This window comes from Triplophysa rosa, linkage group LG18, assembly GCF_024868665.1.
Source record: "Triplophysa rosa linkage group LG18, Trosa_1v2, whole genome shotgun sequence".
In the NCBI taxonomy this organism is placed as follows: domain Eukaryota; kingdom Metazoa; phylum Chordata; class Actinopteri; order Cypriniformes; family Nemacheilidae; genus Triplophysa; species Triplophysa rosa.
In genome coordinates this window covers 5,017,065-5,038,686 of record NC_079907.1, presented here as the reverse complement: position 1 = coordinate 5,038,686, position 21,622 = coordinate 5,017,065, and the positions used below count along the sequence as shown (strand labels likewise).

Sequence of the window (21,622 nt, the reverse complement as noted above, 5' to 3'; positions counted from 1 at the left end):
GAGAAATTGAACCTCTGATTCATTCTTTATCTCACAGCAGCATATTGAGAGATTTACGTAGCTAGTTCCTTTAACACGACGGGATACAGTTGACCTCTTTGAATGAAAATCAGAAGCACCATAATAATATATCGACCCCAGTGAGAACGAAATATATTTGGAACGGCGGCACTGGCAACACACGAAATGCCAGGCACAAATTCAACCCAGTGCATTACATTTGCTTTCTACAGTAGGCCTATCCCAGTTCAGGGACACATAACAGTAACATTATAGTTTCATTGTTGATGTTTTGGTTTGTTTGGCAGTAGACAATCTTCTGGGTTGCGGCGCTGTGCCGTCAAAAACAGAGGAATCGAGCAACTTAAAGCAGCTGTCTAGAAGTTGTATGTGCTAGTCTTCAAAATTTTTAAAAGATAAAGTTTTACTTTTGTGCCACCTTGCTCAATTAAACAAATACGTCCCCTGCTCACATTATTGCTTCATGTTGGTGATTTCAATATAGTTGGAATGGCCTAGCGATTCATTTCTGCATATCAAACTAAGATCAAACTAATTTTAAAAATATAGACACTTCACATAAAAAAAGATGACTTGACCATTCAATCTTGTTTTATTGAAAAAAAAAAGAAATAAAATAGCATGTACAATAATAATTACAATAATAATAATTATTATTATTATAAGAACAATAATATTAATCATAATATAAAAATCTGTACATTCCATTGTTTTATTTTTCAGTACATTGGGGAAGACTGATACAAAACGACTGCATAAAGTACGGGATATTTACAACAAAGAGAAACGCTGCCTATAGACATTCAGTCAATAAAAGAAGCATTTGCTTCCTGTGAGCCAGCAGAAGTCCGGTACACACCAGGCTTACTGCACGTTTGGCTGTTCGTCAAGTGTGAGAAACTACGGATGAAGTTGTACTAAAAGCAATTTATACTCTTTTTGTTAACACAGACGTATGATGTGAAAAAATCCCCTAATTTATCGTCTCCTTTTATAGAGCTTTCAGGAGAACGTGCTCTAGCGGCCGTCTTTGAATTACTTCAGGCAGGCCTATTTAAGAAAACAGGATACAGGTTTGATATCACTATCAACGCGTGATATCACAAGTGCACGATTTCATGTGCAAGTGCGGTTCTGAGCTCAGATTCTGCATTCTGATTGTCATTGGATCACAGTACCATGATCTCAGTCTAATAACCCAGTCTTACATACCCGGCTCTCGGTACACCTGCCAAATGAGTGCTTTGGGTTGTATTGCAGTTTGTCAGGCGAGGTTAGAGTTGATTGAGAAATAATGAATTATTAAAAAAGGTTTAAATCAGACGAGAAAGTGAATTTCGTTTACGTTAAAAAGTCTATAAACCCAAACCTTCATTACACACTCACACGGCCTGTAAATGAATATATGTGTAATCCATGCAAAGAACCTTACATCTAAAGGTTTTCTAGCAACAGTTTTCAACCCAAAAATGTATGTAGCACTAAACTACAGTAACACTGAAGTTAAGGGAAGAAAATAAGAGATTACCTGAAAATAAGGTAGGCTAACCTGTAGCTTGCTTATTTTCAACTTTATATTTTATCTTTGTCCTATACACATTTGGCTTTGAATGAGAAAATAATTGATAAAATAGACCATACGCGTGCATTAGCAAACAAACAACTTCAGTCCACTTACAAATATATATATTGTACTCCATGTTCTGACTTGTCTGTCGTCCTAAAAATAATTTAACGAAAGATCATTTTGAATACTCTTTGGTTTAAGCCTAAAAGTCGATTTAAAATGCAACATAGCAGCACTTGTAGAAAGACATTCAATAACACGTTCACTCTATTTGTCTCTACCGACAAATGTCTGTGATGTCTCTGATACTGATGTAAAGACCCTGTCTGATGTATCGCAATAAACAGGCATGGTTTTGTGCGTTTTCGCCCACATCTTTAAAAGCTCGCATTCCTAAAATGTGCAGAGGGCCACTGACTACTTATTTATCAAACAAAATCCGTCATTGCAATGGGCAAAACTGGATAACATGTGGGTGCAAATTTCCATGCCGATTTAAAATGTAAGGGAATCAACTTTCATAACAGCAGCAGGAGTGAATAACAGAAGTATTCATATGTCAGAGATATCAAACTTGTTCAGGACAAATGCACACGGACACATGCCTCCTCATTTTCAAGTTTTGCCTAGCACATCTCCCAGCTTCGTGTCATTTAGAAGCAACGGTCTAATTGGGTAACCCTGTCTTCGCTTTGACGTGCATTCTTCAAATAGCTATGCAGTGCCTCTATGCGGTGTTTATTTAACCATGCATACTCGTAAGAACACTTCTGTACAGTTTCTCCGATCGATCTTCCTCGTAACTGTACCGTTAGCTTGAGTCTGCCTCGCCGAAGGGCTCAGTTCAGCTCAATGTGCCTGAATGAAAAGGTGTCTGTTAAACCTTTCCGCAAGTTCTGCACAGTCATATTTCAGATTCCCGCCTCAAAGGCCGCGTTTCTAAAGGAACGGTGGCCTGGCTGTGGTCAGAGTCCGAGCTAGTGTCTGTGTTCGTCCCCCCAGGACTCAAGCTTTCGCCTTTCCCTTCCTCTTTCTCCTCTTTGTTTAAAAGGGCCACCTCGTTCTCATAGCAAAACGAATTTGAGTTGGAGAGGATGTATTTTTTCTCAGCGAGATCCCTTGCACTACACAAGGGGGTGCTGGGCACTTCGTAGGTCTTGTGAAAGCGAGAATAGTCTACTTTGTAATAGTTTTTCTCCTCAAAGAGGACGGGCTCAAAGCGGTGTCCCCAGAGGATCTCGCTGGCCACGTAGGAGCTGCGACACTGGGTGGTCATGGCGGTGGCTTCCACCATACCTTCCAGGATGACGACGATTTCAAAGTCAGAGCTCTCCATCTCCTGTTTGCTCATGTCATAGAACGGACTGTCCTCGTCAATTTCGTGGACGATAGTGATGGGCGACACCAGGAAGATGCGATCGATGCCGCTGTCGAAACCGACGTCAATTTCCATTTGGTCCAGAGGAATAAACTCGCCCTCAGCAGTGGTTCGAGACCTGAGGAGTTGAGCACGAACGTGGGCTTCCACTAAGTGGCTTTTGCGCAAGTTGCCTACGCGCCACATCAGGCATAGCTTATTGTCCCTCATGGCCACCGTAGCGTTGTGGCTGAACACCAGCGTCTCGTTCCTCTTCTTGGGCTTTGCCATCTTAGCCATAACAGCACCGATGATGAAGGCATCAATGATGCAGCCTATAATGCTCTGAAATACCACCATAAACACCGCGATGGGACACTCGTCTGTAACGTAGCGATAGCCGTAGCCGATAGTGGTCTGCGTCTCAATGGAGAAGAGAAACGCCGCCGTGAAGGTGCTTACGTTCGAGACGCACTTTGGGCTGCCATTTTCCAGGTCTCCGTGAAATATGGCCACCAGCCAGAAGATACATCCAAAAAAGAGCCAGGACAGCAAGAACGCCGAGCAGAAAATAACAAACATCCATCGCCAGCGAATGTCCACGCAAGTTGTGAAGATGTCAGCGAGGTAGCGCTGGCTCTTCTCGCTGACGTTGATGAACTGCACGTTGCAGTGTCCGTCCTTCTTCACGAACCTGCTCTGGGTCTGGTGACGGGTGTGGACCTTGCTCTTCCCGTTACCGTACCCATTGGGCACCGCAGCAGTGGCCAACTTCATACCGTCCTCCTCTGATGACACAATGCTGTAGCGGTTGGCCCGCACACTTCCCATCACCTCAGTCTGGGAGGTCTGTGCTGTTTCTGCTTTGGAAAACAGTCTTAGTTTCTGGAAAAAGCGTTGGAGAAACAGTTTTGAAACACTCACGGGGACCAACACAAGCAGGAAATGGTGGGGTTATTCAGAGCCGGACGCAGGAGGCGTCTCTTTGCTCCAGTAGGACCTTTTGATTGGCAGAAAGGTCTAAAGGGCCAGTGGTGGACTGGTCACGCTTGTCTCATCGGATCTGGTGATGACATATATCAAATTTCCTATCAGAAACAAGAGGCAAGATGCAACAGTTAGAATTCGTTGACATAAAACCAAAGCAACATCGTCATTTCAGTTTGGTTGAAAAAGTTTAGCTTAAATCACAACAAAGGAAAATCTGGTTCAGACGCACGTGTCTCGCGATGTACATAATTCTCACGCATTCTCATGTCTCCTCAGCTTGAACTTATAAATTTGTACACTGATTAGATCATAACTTTCACATTTTCATCTGAATTTAGCATCACGTGGAATAAAACTAACTTTGATGCATGGTATGTGCTTAATCAAATACTCGTACTTTGAAACTTAAGAGGATCCTGACCATTCCTTCCAGATTTAGAAAAAAAACAGCACAGTGAGCCAACAAGACTTCACTCAAAACAGACAAAATAACAAAGCTGAACCAAACTCTGACTTCTTTCAATCTGAAGTTCAGTGAGGCTGCAAAGAACGATAAAGGCTAATAAATTATAAAGCTTCCTTTTAATGGTTTGATCATTCATTATTTTTGTTGGTTGTGCAGTGATAACTCTTTCAAAAACTGTTTTTTTCCAAATGCACTATTTTTACTCTTCCATTGAAAAGAATTGCAAATGTACTGCATTGTCACAATAGGCAGTTTTCCAGGAATTTTACGGTCTTTACAAAACAGTACTGCACATAACTTGTTAATGCCATGGCAGCCTGCCTGTTGATGCGCTTTCATTTGTTGCCTTATTGCCCACAGGACCATTAGTAATACCCGTTTTCACATACTGTGGTAATCAGACTTTGGGTGGATGGAAAATTGTTTTGCTCAGTCATGTATGTCTCTTATCAGAGCACTAATGCAAATTGGCAAAAAAACATCTAATCAACGGTGGAGTCCTGAAAACTCTTCAGACTCTTCTTACTCTAGACCAGAAGCCTTTATAATACATTTTAAGTCTGCTGAATGTTAATAAGAAGCTTTCGATACGTCTTTTAAAGTAGATTTTACGTACAAAAAAGCCTGAAAGCTGAATTTGCTTTGTGCATCCGTTTTTTTTTCATTTACACAAAGTCTTTGATATTTTACTCTTTGTCTCAATGGAACTTTAAAACATGCATTCTGATGCAAATATACTGTAGTTTGTGCCTGACCAAATCAAAGCACATAACATTCTGAACTTTTGCTTAAACATCACCAAAGGTAAAAACAAGCTAAGACTGGTTTTCTGTAGGGTGCAGAGCAGGGACCGACACCAAGCTTGTTGACTTGAGAGCTTGTCCTTTGGGAACTCATCTTCTCTCTCAGCAGTATAATGACAGCCCTGTGACAATTCCCTGTGGATGTCTAAAACACTACTCATTAAAGCTTCTATTCTGCCTCCAATGTTCCTACTAGCAACCATGACTGAAAAAGGTTGTTTTTTTACTTACCCCCACTCCCTTTTCTCCCTCTTTTTAAATGTGGTCCCTAGCAGGTTGATAGATGCAAATATTTCTTACATGAAACGAAATATGACAATGTTTATATCCATGAAAGAAGTTTATTTTGTTGGCGTGGAATAGTGAAGACCAATGGAAAATGTTACATAAAAGCCTACATTCTTTTAAGTGATCTAGTTAGGATGTTCTTCAAATGCTCGTCACGCTGGCTTGCGTATTTAGGGGAATTTCCTTTCCCCGTTATACTTGGTAACAGTTTACAGTTGGTGGTGTGAATAGTCTTGACAAAAAAAAACAAGTTAAGATGCAATTTAGATGGCAATTGCAAGTTTAGGCTTAACTGGCGATCGTGCGTCTGTCCGGCGACTGACGGCTGACAACTGCTGAGCGCAGCTGTGCTTCAAATAGACAAATGCACACGTAGTAACAGTCAGTTCAGAAGAACAGACTACTAAAAAGCAACGACATTCAACATTAAACCCTGAGGGTTGTATGCAACTATATGCATAACACGATAACAGACCGCACTGAGAAGTCAACAGGTGCGGGAGAAAAAATCGAGTCATTCCATAAACCGTTTCCCGTATTTCTTTCCAGTGACTAGCCCACATGCCAGTCCGAAAGCATGTCATTTGAAGATATCTAAGATGTAGTATTTTAACAGATCGATCGCTTGCATATTCCATTAAACTCTTGTGTCTAATGTACTTCAATTGAGTACGGAACAATGCAATCTTCATGAATGAAAACTTATTTTAATCGCCACTTAATCCACATTTATTAAGGTATATAAAATGAAATGCACATATGCATATATGAAATGCACACTTACCTAAGTATTTGTAATTGAAAAGAAAGCGGTTCATATATATCCCCTACGAAACGTTTACTATCCACAGTGTCTTCTCATTGATGATGTTGTCTCCACGAACGATATGTAGTGTTTTATATAAACGAACAGAAATCTTCACTTGTCTCCACTTGTTAGTAGCGTGCAGTAACTCATGTGCTGTTGCTTCTAGGCTTCAAAGCATTTAAATAACACGCACCGGCTTGCCACGCCCTCTCCCGTACAACCGACCAATCCGGAGAGAGTGAGAGTTTCACGCGCGCATGAAGCTCTGACTGGACAGCAGTGTCAGTAAAAGGCAAACTCAGGTGAGATTGAACTCTGGGAGACAACAGATTCCTTCTCTTGTTTTCGAGAATCCGCAGTGGAGAACCGAATGAATCACAATATAAGATTTATTGTAGGATATTAACTTGGCACATGGTACGTATTTTTTGTGTATAACAAACAGTTGGGGCAGTCGTGGTTAGAGAGTCGGACTCGTGACCAGAAGGTTACCGGTTCGTTTCCCAGGGCCGGCGGGTAATGACTGAGGTGCCCTTGAGCAAGGCACCTTACCCCTACTTGCTCCCCGGGCGCTGCAGTGATAGCTGCCCACTGCTCCGGGTGAACGTGTGTTTGCTGTGCGTGTATTCACTAATCACTGGATGGGTTAAATGCAGAGGTCACATTTCGGGTATGGGTCACCATATCTGACTAATAGGTCACTTTCACAAACGCACCACGCGCAGCACAGGGTTAAAGTTACGTGTCAAACACGACAACAAGTTGACCATTTACTGCATTAAGCTCGGAATGAAGCTAATGTAAGCACGAATTTATAAACGTTTCATTGTATACCACTGCATTCAATGTAGCCTATTTAAGAGTAGACGTGTTTTGTTTAAGTCAGAACAAGCACAGCCAAGCCAAACATTATAGATTGATTTTAATATGGTTATAAGAAATAATGCCTGTGAAAGCGCGCACAAAGCACCACCAGGTTTTCTAATGTTTTCATTAGACTTTTCTTGTCGTATAGCTAAAATAGAATTACAAAATAATAATTTTAAAGGTCAGAAGGAGCGTCTGTAATGCACCTCAAAGTTTCGCCACCCCTATGGTCTCGAGCAAGGTGTCTGTGCAAGAATCCTATAACTCACTGTATTGTTTATTTTGGGTGAAATTACGTAGTTTGGGACACTTTTTGATATTGATGCAGGACTGTGAAAACCTGTCCATAATCTACCAGAATTCACCCTATGGCATAATGACTACATCGTGTTGTAATACGAGACCCCTGTAAAAGAAATGAATGATGTTTACTGTACAGTCAAAAAAAAGTTTCAATGAAACTCAGCAGTTGTACGTTAGTTTCACAGGCCTTTGCTCTTCCTGGCTGCTGCGTGTCACACACTGCTTACTTATCATATGTAATGAGCCGTGCTCTACTTGTGTTTGTAAAGCTGTTTCAAAGAGCTTATTTTAGTTACTTTCTTGTTCTAGTCTATAAATAATACGGACTATTTATAGGCAAAACGTGGTGCGGTGAGCTGTCCCTTCTCTGTTTACCTTTCAGCCTAATTTGAGGCGATGCTTGAACAGCGCTGCGTCCAACCACAAGGTGGAGAGCTGGAGACTTCCGAGGAAAATCTCCCTACACCCTACAGTTTCGTTTTATTTATTCTGATGCCATGTGTTTTTTGTTAATAACTGACGAAATACGTGCCACTGTTTCCTGGTGTATCTTAAGAAGGACAATCGATACATACTACAGTATGGTAACTGTTATAAATACAATATATAATGTTAATTGCGTTTATTAACGTTTATCAATATAATGGTATATAAAAATGTATATATAGGAATAAATATATTATAAATACACATTTTTTAAGGGGCGTCTATTACTGGAACTAAGTCATTTGTCACTGCTGTACTTTGAATGCTTCTGATATCACCTGTTAAATTGTCCTTGGGGGGAACTGGATGCTTGCTGTGTACCATTGCACATTGTGACGAGCCTCTGTTTCCAAAATATTTTATTAGCTGTTTGGACTGAAAGGTTAACTGCAAAATAAGGTGGAACAATGTTCTGGACTTCCTCAGCTGATGCCAAAGAGACTCTGACCGACCACAGTTGGGTCAGGTTAATGTCAGTGTCTTTAAAATGCAACCATAGCCTCATATGTAGATCAAGTTCAACCTTAAAGGTTGTAGAGTAAGAGTCTGTAATGCACCTGTCATTTCAGCCTGATGATCTGACTGTTTCTGCACGCATTTCATCATGCCTAGCCGACATTTCGCTCTGGATGAACGACCATCACCTGCAGCTGAACCTTGCAAAAACAGAACTGCTTGTGATCCCTGCCAACACAAAGATTCATCACAACTTCTCCATTCAACCATCAGATCTTCCAGAACGGCCAGAAACCTGGGAGTGGTGATCGACGATCAGCTTAACTTCACAGATCAGGTTGCCAGCAGCACCCGGTCCTGCAGATTCATCCTCTACAATATTAGGAAAATTAGACCTTGCCTATCCGAGCATGCTACGCAAGTCCTAGTCCAGGCTCTTGTTCTGTCCAGACTGGACTATTGCAATGCGCTACTGGCTGGACTTCCAGCTTGCACAACCAAACCTCTACAGATGATCCAGAATGTAGTGGCAAGATTGGTTTTCAATGAACTGAAGAGAGCGTACGTTACGCCTCTCTTCATTAAGTTTCATTGGCTCCCTATAGTCGCTAGAATCAAATTCAAGACTCTGCTCCTGGCCTACAAGACCACCACTGATCTGGCACCCACTTACCTTCACTCGCTAATGCAGACTTATATACCCTCCAGATCCCTACGCTCCGCAAATGAACGACGTCTTGTGGTGCCATCCCAAAAAGGTAAAAAATCTCTCACGTACCTTCTCTGGATCGGTTCCACATTTATGGAATGATCTGCCCGCTGCTACAAGATCAGCAGATTCTGTGGCCATCTTTAAGAACCGTCTGAAAACACATCTCTTCCGTCAACACCTGACTGATCAGTTCTGACTTCTATCTCTTTTCTACTCTTTCAAAAAAAAATACTGAGCTCTGTATACTGTGTTAGGCTATATGAGACCAGTTTTTTATTGCACTTATGCTTTTTGTTGTCCTTATGTTGTTCCAATTGCTTCCATTGTTTCCCTCATCTGTAAGTTGCTTTGGATAAAAGCGTCTGCTAAATGACTAAATGTAAATGTAATGCACCTCAAAGTTGTATTACCTCTATGATCTCATAGCAAGTAAATATGTGTGTTTTTATTCGAAGAGTGTGTTTGTGCAAGACTGCTACATTAGATACACAAAAACATACAGTAATTCAAATACACTGAATTATTGGTTTCTCATCAAGGCCAAAAAAACAGATGGCTTTAAGGTGATGATTCCAGTGTAAGTCCAGGCGCTATTTTTCTTAGAAAGGGGCATTTCAAGATTGTCCCACTCACTCACAGCACACCCTTAATACTTAAGCTAAGTTTAAATACAATATTGTTACATTTATTGATGCCTTTTGAGGAAGCCCCGTTTTAAAGTGCTTTATAGTAGAGTCAAGATATGTCAGGACCAATGTTATAGCTTGTTCTCTTGGACAGCACTGCTGGTGGATGCTTTTTCTGCCTCGAGACTATTCCCATTAACCAACTCCACAGCTGCTGTTGGAGACCTTATGTGGAGCGGTTTGTGTTTTGGCTGTTCAGTGCACTTCTTAAGGTCATACTCCTCTGCGCTTAATTCTGGGACCAGAACTTTAACCGTGTGGTTAAACAGGGCGTAGTCCACCCTGTAGTTTTTGCGGGTGACCCTGATCATCTCCTGAAAGTGCTGGCCCCACAGGATCTCGTCCGGAGTGTAGGATGTGCGTGTCTGGTGTAGTGTGCCTGTGCAGTCGTCCGTGTAGGTGAACGATACCACCAGCTCAAAGCTCTCTTTCCTCAAGTCCTGCAAGCTCATTTTGTACAGAGGGCTGCTAGAGTCGATCTTATGAACTATGGTTGTTGGGGTGGCCAGGATGATATTGCTCTCCTCAATTTTGAGATCTTTGTATGAAACGTCGACTTTCCCCGTGGCGTGTTCCTTGTGTTGCACCAGTTGGGCTTGTGCCATTCCATCTACCATGTGGTTCCTGCGAAAGTCGCCCACCCGCCAGGACAGGCACAGGTGCCCGTCACGCAAATTGACCACAGCACAGTTGCTGAAACCAACCGTTTGGGCTCTCTTACGGGCAGAGGCCATCTTGGCCACTGCAATACCAATGACAAAAGTGTCAATAAAGACGCTAATGACATCCTGAATGGTAACTACAATGATGGCAATCATGCAGTTCTCGGACATGCCCCGGAAGCCGTAACCGATGGTGGTCTGGGTCTCTAAAGAGAAAAGAAAGGCCGCCGTAAAGCTTCGAACCTCATACATGCACGGCTCATTGGTAGGGTCTTTAATGTCTCCGTGGGTCAGTGCAATGATCCAGAACACAACTCCAAAAAAGAGCCATGATAAAATGTAAGACAGGGCAAAGGTCAAGAACATGACCCTCCAGCGGATCTCCACCAGGGTGGTGAAGATGTCCGTGACCCAGAGGAGCCACTTTTCTGGAACGTGACGCACCTCCATGTTACAGCTCCCATCTTTTTTTACGTATCGTTTTCTCTTAGTGTAGCAGCCGTCTTCAGCGAGCACGCTGGGTACGTCATCACTGCACCTCACTCCAGAATACTGTGGTGCACGTGAGCTCATGCTGGGTCAGTCTAGAGACGAGAGAAATGCACAGTCAGATTTACTCATACTCATCACACCGCACTGACAATAAAGAAATGCAAAGAATGCAAAATCCATGTGTTGTTTTTAAAAACATAAATAAGGATTAAATTATAGTATCGCTAAATATATTTTTAGCTGCTTTTTCAAAAAGGAATTTGACATTTTCATTTTGCTAAGTTTCTCATGGTTAAATTCGTGAATGAATTGATAAAGTATGACTTCAGATAACTTGAATATACTGTAACTCTATAGTTTTATGACTTCAATAATACTTTTATGTTGCTTTTGCTTTCTTTTAGAATCTCAAAGGCCCATTCATTGTAAATGCATGGAAAGAAGAACGAACAAAATTCTCCAAAAGTTCTTCTTGTGTGTTACACAGAACATCATGGGAACAACATACTATAAGGGTAAGTAAATATGACATATTTGTGATGCAGTCTGTGACTGAAAACCCAGCTAAACTCATTTGTGATTTACTGTTTTCCTACATAATGTAAAGAACATTCTGTGAAGCTTTGATATTTATAATTGTCTGAGTAAGGCCTTGTCAGAGATTGAAATTGTAGAGAAATTAATGATAAAAATCAAACTGGGATGCTTGTTATCTAATTAAATTTTGCTGGGTTTTTACTGGGTCACATTTTTTCATTTTGAGTGAACTAATCCTCTAATTGGAGAAATAATGCAAAATCTTTGAAATCCCAAGAAAAGACATTTATTCAAAATCTGATTCCAGTGGTGCATTTGGTATACTGTATTTCTAGTGATTTTGACAACAAGGATGTCAGATAAAAGAATGCTTACACAAAACAGACAAAAACACTATATAATGATGGTGACTTGCACTTGACCTATTTCAATGTGGATTTGCATTTATCTAAATACAACCACAGGAACTAATATTTTGACATTTAAAATTTTAATGGGGAAGTTAATTTCTTTCTAGTTAAACAATTCTTTTTAAGTGTGCAACAGTGATTTTGATGAAGTTTGCTGGATTAATACAGATAAACTACATTTATTTTCCCGTATACATGTATTGTATTTAGATGCTGTTGTTGTAGTTTGTTTTTGCATTTGTCTCAATTAAAAGGCAGGTTGTTGTTTGTACGGTTTAGCAGTAAACATCCTATCATATCTTGCAATGGCTTGAGTTGGTTGTTTTTGTCGGTGTAAGTAAATCGGATTTACCCAGATTGCGGTATGTTGTTTAAGTGCATTTTTGCTAAATGCGGTAATCGCAAACCTTTACGAGAACATATTTTGTGAACACCACCATGTTTTGTCGCTTGGTGTGCCATGAGCCGTTTTGTTGGGGCCAACTTTTCAAGCTGTTTTAAGGCTGGGTGGTGATGTGTGGAACAGGAGACGGTCTGCGGTCAGTGGTTTGGCCATGTCATGCTGATGACTTAACACAAGCTGAGCTTGGGGATACCAACATCAGCCCAGTGTAGCGACCAGACGTTTTTGGTCCAAGATCAAGGAGTCAAAGGTGAATTAATGTCTCAATGAGGAGAAAGGTTTGGGGCTTACGGCCAACTCGCTGAGAAAGCAGCAACCTTGGCTGCCATTCAAATACATTTAAGTTTCTGTGGGAAAACAGGTGCCCCCTTTCCAGATCATGCATGGTTTCTCTGTATTTTCCCTGTAATGAAATGCAAACTATAGCTAATGTTTGCGTCCAAATTTGTTATGCAAACAGACATGTTCTGGCCACTTCATAGCGCTTGTGTCTGTTAATTTATCATCATAAGGCTCAAAAGTGGACTTTCCCCTTTAGCAAGATGATGTAGTTACTTGTTTGCCGTTTAGCCTAACACGAGTACAAACACACATGCACGCACGCACGCACACGCACACGCACACGCACACACACACACACACACACACACACACACACACACGCACACACCTTACAGTTATGAATGAGATGCCATAAAAATACGTTTTTGGTGGTAATGACACAGCAGCAAAACTTTGCCCATGGCAAAAAAATCTCTGCACAGACAACCACTTACTTTCCCCCACTTTTGCTTTTAGACTTTCTTTCGTACTAAAACACGCACACACCTAACCTCATGCACACATCACACAAGTTATGAAATTTTCCACACCACCCATAATAGCGTCGTCCGTCTGTGTTTAACGTGGAATAAACAGCGAACGGATACTTGTAATTACATCTCACGCACGGCATGTTCCTTGTCTTAGCGTGAATTCCTGGCATCTTTGATTTAAAAGTGTCCCTGTCCTTTATCAAAGGATGTACTTCCAGCTGGCCCTTCACGACTGGAAACAGCCTCAATCTAGTTGTACACTACGTAAACTGTTGATTTTTCAGTGTTCGGGGAACACACAATGTTAGATGAAGTATTCAGTTTTAGATGTCTCTATCTGTGCAAGGTCTTCAGCTTCAAGTATAAGTGAATGAGATATAGCCATGTTCCTCCTAAATGTACTTGTTTACTCTGTGACCCTCCACTAAACTGGTACTGTTTTTTATGCACTTACTGTAAAAGAACATGATGAAGGTAAAATGTCTTGAAAAGAAGAAAAATATGCAGTCTTCTGTCTCTGGTCTTTTGATGTTATACTAGTGGAATAAATACACAGAAGAGAAAGATATACCGTAGATGTGATTTTTGTAGTGGTTATTTTTTCATCTTTTCATTCATTTCATAAGAGTTTTGTCAGATGTTGGTTTGACCGGTACGTTTTGGCTTCCCGAATCTATTTAAAGATGACAATCTGGGAATGTTTACCATTTGGTCATTTTTTTCTATGTTCTCTTTGCTTAGTGTCAATACAGTTTATCATAATAGATTGGTTGTCTGGGGATACAGACCTCATTGCAACAAACCATTGTGATTTTTCCAGGTTGTGGGCTTCTTAGAAACGTCACATCATTGTGTGGAAGTTGTGTACAGAGAAATCCAATATCTTCAACGCTTGCTCTCTTTTCTTAGTCCCTTCTCACCTGATAACTTGGGTTGCTGAGTAATTCTTACACGTGCTTGTTTGTAATTTAAGTACTAATGGCGTGTAAATCTATTGTTTGTTCATCGTGAGTGATATTAGGTTTCATGTCAAACAAAAGCAACGTAAATTAAAGCTATGGGAAATCAATAGGTTATTTACTTTTCTTAATGGATGCTTCTGGCCCTTATTTTATATTTACATTTATGCGTTTTATCTAAAGCAATTACAATGAAATCATAAAGTAACAATGAGCAATATAGTTTTCGGCATGTATTAGTCCTTGTTAATGTTAAGATCAATGTGAACAGTTACAATGTCTGATTTCATCATATTTTTAGTAAATGCTTAAATTTACATGAACTAAGATTAAATGCTGTAGAAGTATAGCTCATTGTTAGTTCATGTTAGTTAATGCTTCAACTAATGTTAACAAATGCAACATTATTGTAAAGCATCACCGTGAGTTGCTTATGTCTGGGAAACTGTTGCAGTTGCATTGGTTTTTCCCTAAAATTTTATATTTGCCAGAGACAATTATGGTTTCATATAATTCACATTTTATCAGACTGCTATTATGCTGTCAGAATATGTTTACAGAAGTTTATTCTGGATTAATAAAGGGCTCAGAGGTTTCACACTGCAGGAAAGTAGATGCTCGGCTAGGGCAGCAGCAACTGTTATCTGGGTGGAGTCTTGAGCTTCTCCATTAACCATTAAAAGAAACTCTTTTGAACTGCAACACTTAAAGAGGATAGAAATTGGAAGGATCCTGTTGGGAGAGCCTTTGGCAGCTGTCTGATCTATCACAGCCAAACCACTGTAAACATCTTCTGTTCTGATCGCTGCTCCCATCCAGCCAAACCGGACTGCAGGTTCCACCAGCTAACTGTCGTAAGTGAACCAGAGTTCACTTCCTTCTGGACAGCCTTGCATGTCAGATTATTTAGCAATGCTTCTGTAATCACGAGTCAGAGTGTCATCCAGCTGTATTCTGTTGTGGAATACCAACATTGTTTTTTCTTTGTGAGAGGTTTTTGGTCTCCATCGCATGTTTGGGTGACAAGACAAAGCATATTGATTGAGTTGAAACAGTACAAATACAACTGTGAAGCACAATTGCATCTATTCACTAATAGGCCCTTTTCACAATGACGTCACTTAACTTCCGCCTTTTCGCAAAGCAGTGTATCATAACATCCGTCTTGCAACAAACAAGAAGAAGAAGAAGAACTTCCGTTTTGCCGTTGCGCTGGAATTTAACAACAGTGAAAAAAGACTGACAGAACACGTATTCAAATACTTATCCTAGCAAAGAAACCAAAACACTTACCTTCATAATCAAACAGGTACTGTTCAACGAAGAATTTGTATCCTTTCTCTAGCTTTGATCTTGTCGTTAGCAAAAATTTGTCTGCAAGACGTTGTACATCATCTGTATTTGTGGCAGATGTGCAAGGGACTTGGTAAACTCCATTCTGAGGCGCTAGCGGAAGTAACTTCTTCTTCTTCTTGAGTTTTACTGGCAGTTGGCAAACCAGCTTATAGGTGCATTACCGCCACATTATGAACTGGAGTGCTAGCGGAAGTAACGATACACTGCTTTGCGGCAGAACGGAAGATACGTGACGTGATGTGAAAAGGGCGTATTACCTCTACAAATAATTACGGTTTCCGAACAGGTCTGTCATTGGACAAGCCCAAGCCATTGCACCATTGCTTGAGCCAGCTTTGTCAGATTCTTGGACTCTTTTGGACTTTTTGAGTATGCCAATCTATCAATTGAATACTTGTAATCGACTCTGCATGCTTAGCTGTGATACAAAATAATATTTTGCCATTACATTTTGTGTAGCCACCACGGTATATATCCTGGGTGGGCATATACCCCAACCACACATACAGTATTTTTTTTTTCTTAATAAAAATTAATATACCGTTTCAAAAGTATTTCATTTTTTTTCTGATGAGAATGTTTTGGTAAAATGATCATTTTTGTTTATTTTTGTTAACTTTTGACAACGTTTCTCCCAAATTTCATATAAAAATATTGGAGAAAACAGGTCAAAATAACAGAAAAGATGATCTGCATTTTTAGTAGTTCATATTTAGTTTTAAACAACAAAAAACTAATGTTTGTACATGTATTAGAAAAAGTAAAAAAAATATGTTTTATGAAATAACCCTGATTTTTTAAAATGAGTTTATTAACATGCTTATCGGTCTTTCGCTGTTGACTGTCACTCTTGAGGTTTGCTTTTGTTGGAATTCAACAAACACTGCAATATATGACTACAATACATGCAGGATTTAAATGATTTATGATGTTATAAATATACAAAACAGGCATTCTTTACAGAAGACTGCAAGATTAAAACAAAATAATTATTGTTGATTATTGCCTTTTATATAGTAACTGTATAAAATTATTGATGTTTTACGCATTAATAAAGCAGTTATGTAAACTGGACATAAATAGAAACCTATAAAGAAAGCGGGCTAAGAACATTCCCCATCACTGAACAATCACTGACTTCTGTTTAATGTAGCAAAAAATCCTGTTTTGATGAATGAATCTGATTACACTGCACAATGAACTTTACATCATATCTGCTGTTGTTTATGAGGTCCGTGACCGCGCAGCGCGCCTAAACTAAACTATTACGCACAGTGTTTCGCTACCACCTGCAGCATGAATTGGGGTCTTTGAGATTGATGGATAGATGGAGCTTTCAGTATAAAATCTAGCCTTTATATTGCAAGCAAATAATAGCTGTTTGTTAAAGGTGGAGTGGTTGATTTGGAAAGGTGCTAATTTTAGCCTGCTAGCACTGAAATTATAATCCCACCCTCTATGCGATTCGCCGCCCAAAGCCACGCCTCCTCCAAACGCATGAACCTACACAGACCAGAAGCTAAATCGTAAATCCACGTAACGAATTACAAACTAAATCCATTAAATTCTTCTCGAAGCATGTACATACCTGTCCAAAAAAAAGAGAGCAATGGTATCGTTTTTCAGACCCTTTGCCTGCCGGAGCAGCTGAAACGATGTTAATTCGAGTTTTTCCTCTTTCATGATCCAGACGTTTTTTCGTCACTGCTTTTTCAAAAACTAACTTTTCGTTTTGTAGATTGACTTGTTGTCGGTTCAGCAGGAAAGTTTGATTGTTGGTGATTGTCCACCATTCTCCCTACTTTGACACAGACGTGAGCACGCTGATGACGTATGACGTCTGCGTGAACAGGGTGCACAGTGGTATGCAAAATATGTTGGCTGAAACTGAACATATGACCACTCGCAGCGTTCGGCCAGAACGTTTTGATAGGGCGAACGTTTTTTGGTCCTACGCCTTTCACGGGTGATATATAATTATAAAAATATTATTTGACCACTATACTTCTTGATTGCTATCAGGGTGTAAAGAGATTTCCAACCAGCATGACAATTTTAGCAATTTTACATGCTGTTCATAATAAACTCAAAGCAAGCGTGCAGCGCAGCTAAAATTCCTTTGCAAAGTAATCTGCTTCCACCTGTAGCATGTAGCATGCTTCTCTGTTACAAACTAAAGCCGCTCTGTGAGTGAAGAGTGACGTTGCTTTCAGCCAATAGAAAATACTGCAATTTTTGGTGTTATTTTTTTATCCTCCTTGGGGGGGGGCAAGACAGACGTTTAGGTTGGCTCAGCCCTGACCATAAAGCAAATGAATTACATTTATTGAGCCTGTGATTTAAATGACAGTAAATATGGCTACTGACCTAAGAGTTTTATGGCTCAAGTCTCCACACTCAGAATACTGGAGTTGGTCATATACGCGTATCATGAATGTTCCAAATTAAACACAACATAATTTTCCGTCATTTCCGCTACTGTATATCTGTTAATCATACACTTTTTCTCAGAAAAAAATGTTTGTGAGTTATAAGGACTTCTTCACATAGCTTTATGAGAAAAGCTATTAAAAGAACAATGTTGAGATTTTAGCTGCATGTAGCGGTGAGGTTGTGAATTGCAACCAACGGCTCACTCCACCCCTCACCCCTCCCTTTCGAAGCACTATGACGGCTCTCACAGGACAAAGATGTTGTAGCCTTTTCACTTCTTTGCCGAAGGAGATAACATATTTACGAAACTTGCTCTGTAAAGCAGTTTGTCCATTTAGAGATGTTGTAGAAACAACATGGTGAATTCCACGTAAGGGCACCCTTATTCTCATTCTAAGTAAATAAAAATGATTCATTATGTAAGGTCTTTATACGCCTCTGAAGACATAGTTATGCATATTATATTGCATTTCTGTCAGTAGATCCTCCTAAATATTACACACAGCACTTTTCAGTCATAAATCGGAGAGTTCTTAGCTTGGGTCATCTCACCAAAGCCTTTTGCGTTTATGCATTTTTCAGGCACTTTTATTTGAAAAAGAGACTTAAATTGTGATTAGAAATAGGTACTGTCCGTATGCATGTGTTCCCTGGGAGGTAAACCTTTGACCTTAATTGTTACTGCCATGTTTTACCAGATGAGTTACAAGTTGATCTTAATTCACGGTTGCCAAGCAAATATGTCCACAAAAAAATACAGAATGCTGTTCAAACAATGCAGTTCCCCATCTTTTAGGCAGGTTGTGCACGTACTGTATGTTTAGGTTGTCTCTCTGTCCCCGAATGCTCATGCTCAGCTGAAGGGTGTAACCATAAACTGCTGATGGGTGACATATGGCAATGTTCTGAATGTCAGAGTCCTAGTATAGTCTACCTCCACTCCGCTTCCTGCACTGCTCCAGGGCTTAACAAGACCATTACATGCCCACTTAAAGCTGCATAACGTCCTTGTAGCTACACAGGGCTCAGTGGCACGAAACCATCCCGTGTGTGGGGAGCAGAAGTTCTTTGCCCTGGGCCCTGTCTCACCCATAATGACCTTCAGCTTCAGTGTTCCCAGGAAGTTTGAGTCACTTAATTTAGCTAAAGTTTTACCAGTACTGTCGCAGGCGCATGCGGACCAGAGCAGCTTTGAATTCCTAAATATCACAGATTTTGGAAGATGGCACATCACAGGTGAAGTTGATTTATATTGTCAAAGTCATGGTTTGGCAAGTTGATCACAGGGTTTGTTTTCAGCAGAATTGTAGTGGATTACATTGTTTAGTCTTTGGTAGGACGTTTTTGTAGTATTATACGCTTAGCGTCACTTTAACGCTAACATGAGTACTTTGTTAGCTATGCTTCGTTAATCTTTGCTTGTAACACTTTAACAGAAACAGAGATGTTGACATTTTAATGTCCCTGGAATAAATGAACGATAGCGTTGCGTAAGTTAAAGATCAGTAGAAACAAATTAGCTTGGAATGTTTATGCAACATTATGTTTTATGCACGGTCAGGTGTTTTGACATTCTAAAAAAACAGTCCCTTGGGCGGTCTACAGTACAAAAGTTAAACAACACGTATTACTGCCTGTGAAGAATTTCATCTTAATGCACACATCACTATTTATATTTGCGAACAAATATTTGTAGCTTCATTTATAACAAGTAAAAGTGTAGAATTCACTGGTAAAAAAAGATCTATTATTCAGCGTGTGGGTCTTTCGGGTCCAGTGATTTTCCTCCGAATACAGCATGTTCACCGGTTGCATATGACATGTACATGTACTCCCTAAATACAGCTCAAGTGTCGCCCATATCCTGACTCAGCCCTTCCTCTAACGCCCCGAAAACCAGACGACTCTTTATCTCTGCTCACAAGCCCCTGATCTCTGTATGACAACAACAGGAAGCAAGGAATACCATTCGGTGGATGACTGGACCTTTGGACGGTGGTTTCACTCATTTCTGACCGCACCTCGTACCCATTTAAAAACAAAAAATGACAGTACTTTTACGTATAGTCATTCCCCCGATTCTGTAAAATTAGTAAAGCGTCTGTCATCGTAAAACCTGATTGACCGGTATTGTATTAAGTGATCAGTGTCAGTCGTCAGCAGTTTAATGAGAAATGTTCAATTCTGTCATAATTGACTCCTTATTTCATTACAAACCTCGATGACTTTCAATTTAAGTGTTTGCACTCTTGTCTTCTAAAAAATGCAGGTGTCATTTATGTGCTTTAAATTGAAATCTGCCTTTGTGTGAGGTGGAAAAAGAAATTTAAGCTGTTGTTCACTGCGACTGCTGCTGTCAATAAGGATTTTCAGTTCACTTTCGTTGAACGAGAAACCACAGCTTTGACATTGTGCTGTAAATGAGTCCTTTTGTGTTCCAGGAAAGAAAGTACAAATTCAAGAAGGCATGATGGTGAGTAAATAGACAGACTGATGCACGCAGTTTCCACTTAGACTTACTTAGATTCGTTCTTTGCCAAATTTGAGTTTAGGTAAGTAAGGTAGTAAGTGAGCGCTCAACTGCTTTGGTATGATCAGCATGTATTGCTTGTATAATGTATTGTTGTCTCTTACAGATCAGCAATGGTTGCTGTGCATAAATAAGCAGACTGAGAATATTGATCCCTACCTGCTCTGCGTCTTCTGCTGTCGCTGTGAGAGTGTGGCGTGTTTTGAAGTTTTCACCTGTGTCCTGCACACAAACCGCACTGGCTGCAGAGTCTGGATTGGGTGTGTGTGTGACAGATCCAGCCCACCTGTACCTATGCTCAGACAAAATTTACACTTGCTGTGTGTGTGTGTGTGTGTGTGTGTGTGTGTGTGTGTGTGTGTGAGAGAGCATGTGCGTGGTTGTAGAAAACGTGGAGCCATAGTGCCTATGCTAATGGATTTTACACAACAAACAAACAAGATTTATTTTAAGAAATTTTTTATTATAGGTTTTTTTTCGTTTTCGTTTTTTTTCTGCAACAAACTGTGTTGACATTTTCTTTTACTTAATACTTAAATGAAACGCAACTGGGAAATCCGCATCAAATCTTCTGAGGAATGAAAGAGGAAAGAGACCTTTTCATTCAATTGCAAATTTATGAATTTCACCTGGCTATGACCAGGATTAATGGTCATCCCAGACAATATCCTCTCTAATGTGTCTTCATGTCTGTCTAATACAGACAGGCAACTCAGATTTGGCTTTGGTATGTATACACAAATACATACAAGTAACAAATTGTGATTTATTTATTGTAAAATAAAGCTGTGCGTGCTCTCGGGAGTGAGGCCATGTTGTCACAGTAAACAGTACCTGTATTGCTTGTTGTTATGTCTAGAGTTACAGCTAACTTACCATCAGGGACACAATGGCTGTCAATGATCCAGCCATTCATACTCTCAAAAACTAATTTCATATAGGTCTCTATAGGCCACATCATTTGGTTATGGCCACTTTAGTTAGAAACAGGCCCTTCCTTTGATTTCATATACCGTCTCGCCATGGCTTGAGAAATGAAGTATAGATAAATTATAAACCGACTTCGGGCAGGTTGCTGCTGCTTTGCCTGCAGGCAAATTTATTGCAATGGAAACAAGAGATTATGGCTCAGTGTCCGGAACTTTTCCATCCTGCTACAAATAAAAATGACCCATAAATGTTAAAGCTCAAACTAGAAATACACATGTCCCTTCA

The 21,622-nt window shown here is 40.1% G+C and overlaps 2 protein-coding genes across 2 annotated transcripts; both read right to left on the bottom strand.

Annotated features, from left to right (window-relative positions):
• Nucleotides 1–602: 602 nt before the first annotated feature.
• Nucleotides 603–6,434, bottom strand: kcnj2a (potassium inwardly rectifying channel subfamily J member 2a). The gene is made up of 2 exons (XM_057359345.1): nt 6,277–6,434; nt 603–4,033 (listed from the first exon to the last, which is right to left on the bottom strand). Exon 2 carries the CDS (start codon nt 3,774–3,776, stop codon nt 2,493–2,495), a length of 1,284 nt encoding a protein of 427 aa, XP_057215328.1. The 5' UTR covers nt 3,777–4,033; nt 6,277–6,434; the 3' UTR covers nt 603–2,492.
• Nucleotides 6,435–9,573: 3,139 nt separating this feature from the next.
• On the bottom strand, nt 9,574–20,668 carry kcnj16a (potassium inwardly rectifying channel subfamily J member 16a). Its single transcript, XM_057359088.1, has 2 exons — nt 20,567–20,668; nt 9,574–11,056 (listed from the first exon to the last, which is right to left on the bottom strand). The coding sequence occupies exon 2, from the start codon at nt 11,043–11,045 to the stop codon at nt 9,882–9,884; it is 1,164 nt and encodes a 387-aa protein (XP_057215071.1). The 5' UTR covers nt 11,046–11,056; nt 20,567–20,668; the 3' UTR covers nt 9,574–9,881.
• Nucleotides 20,669–21,622: the final 954 nt, after the last annotated feature.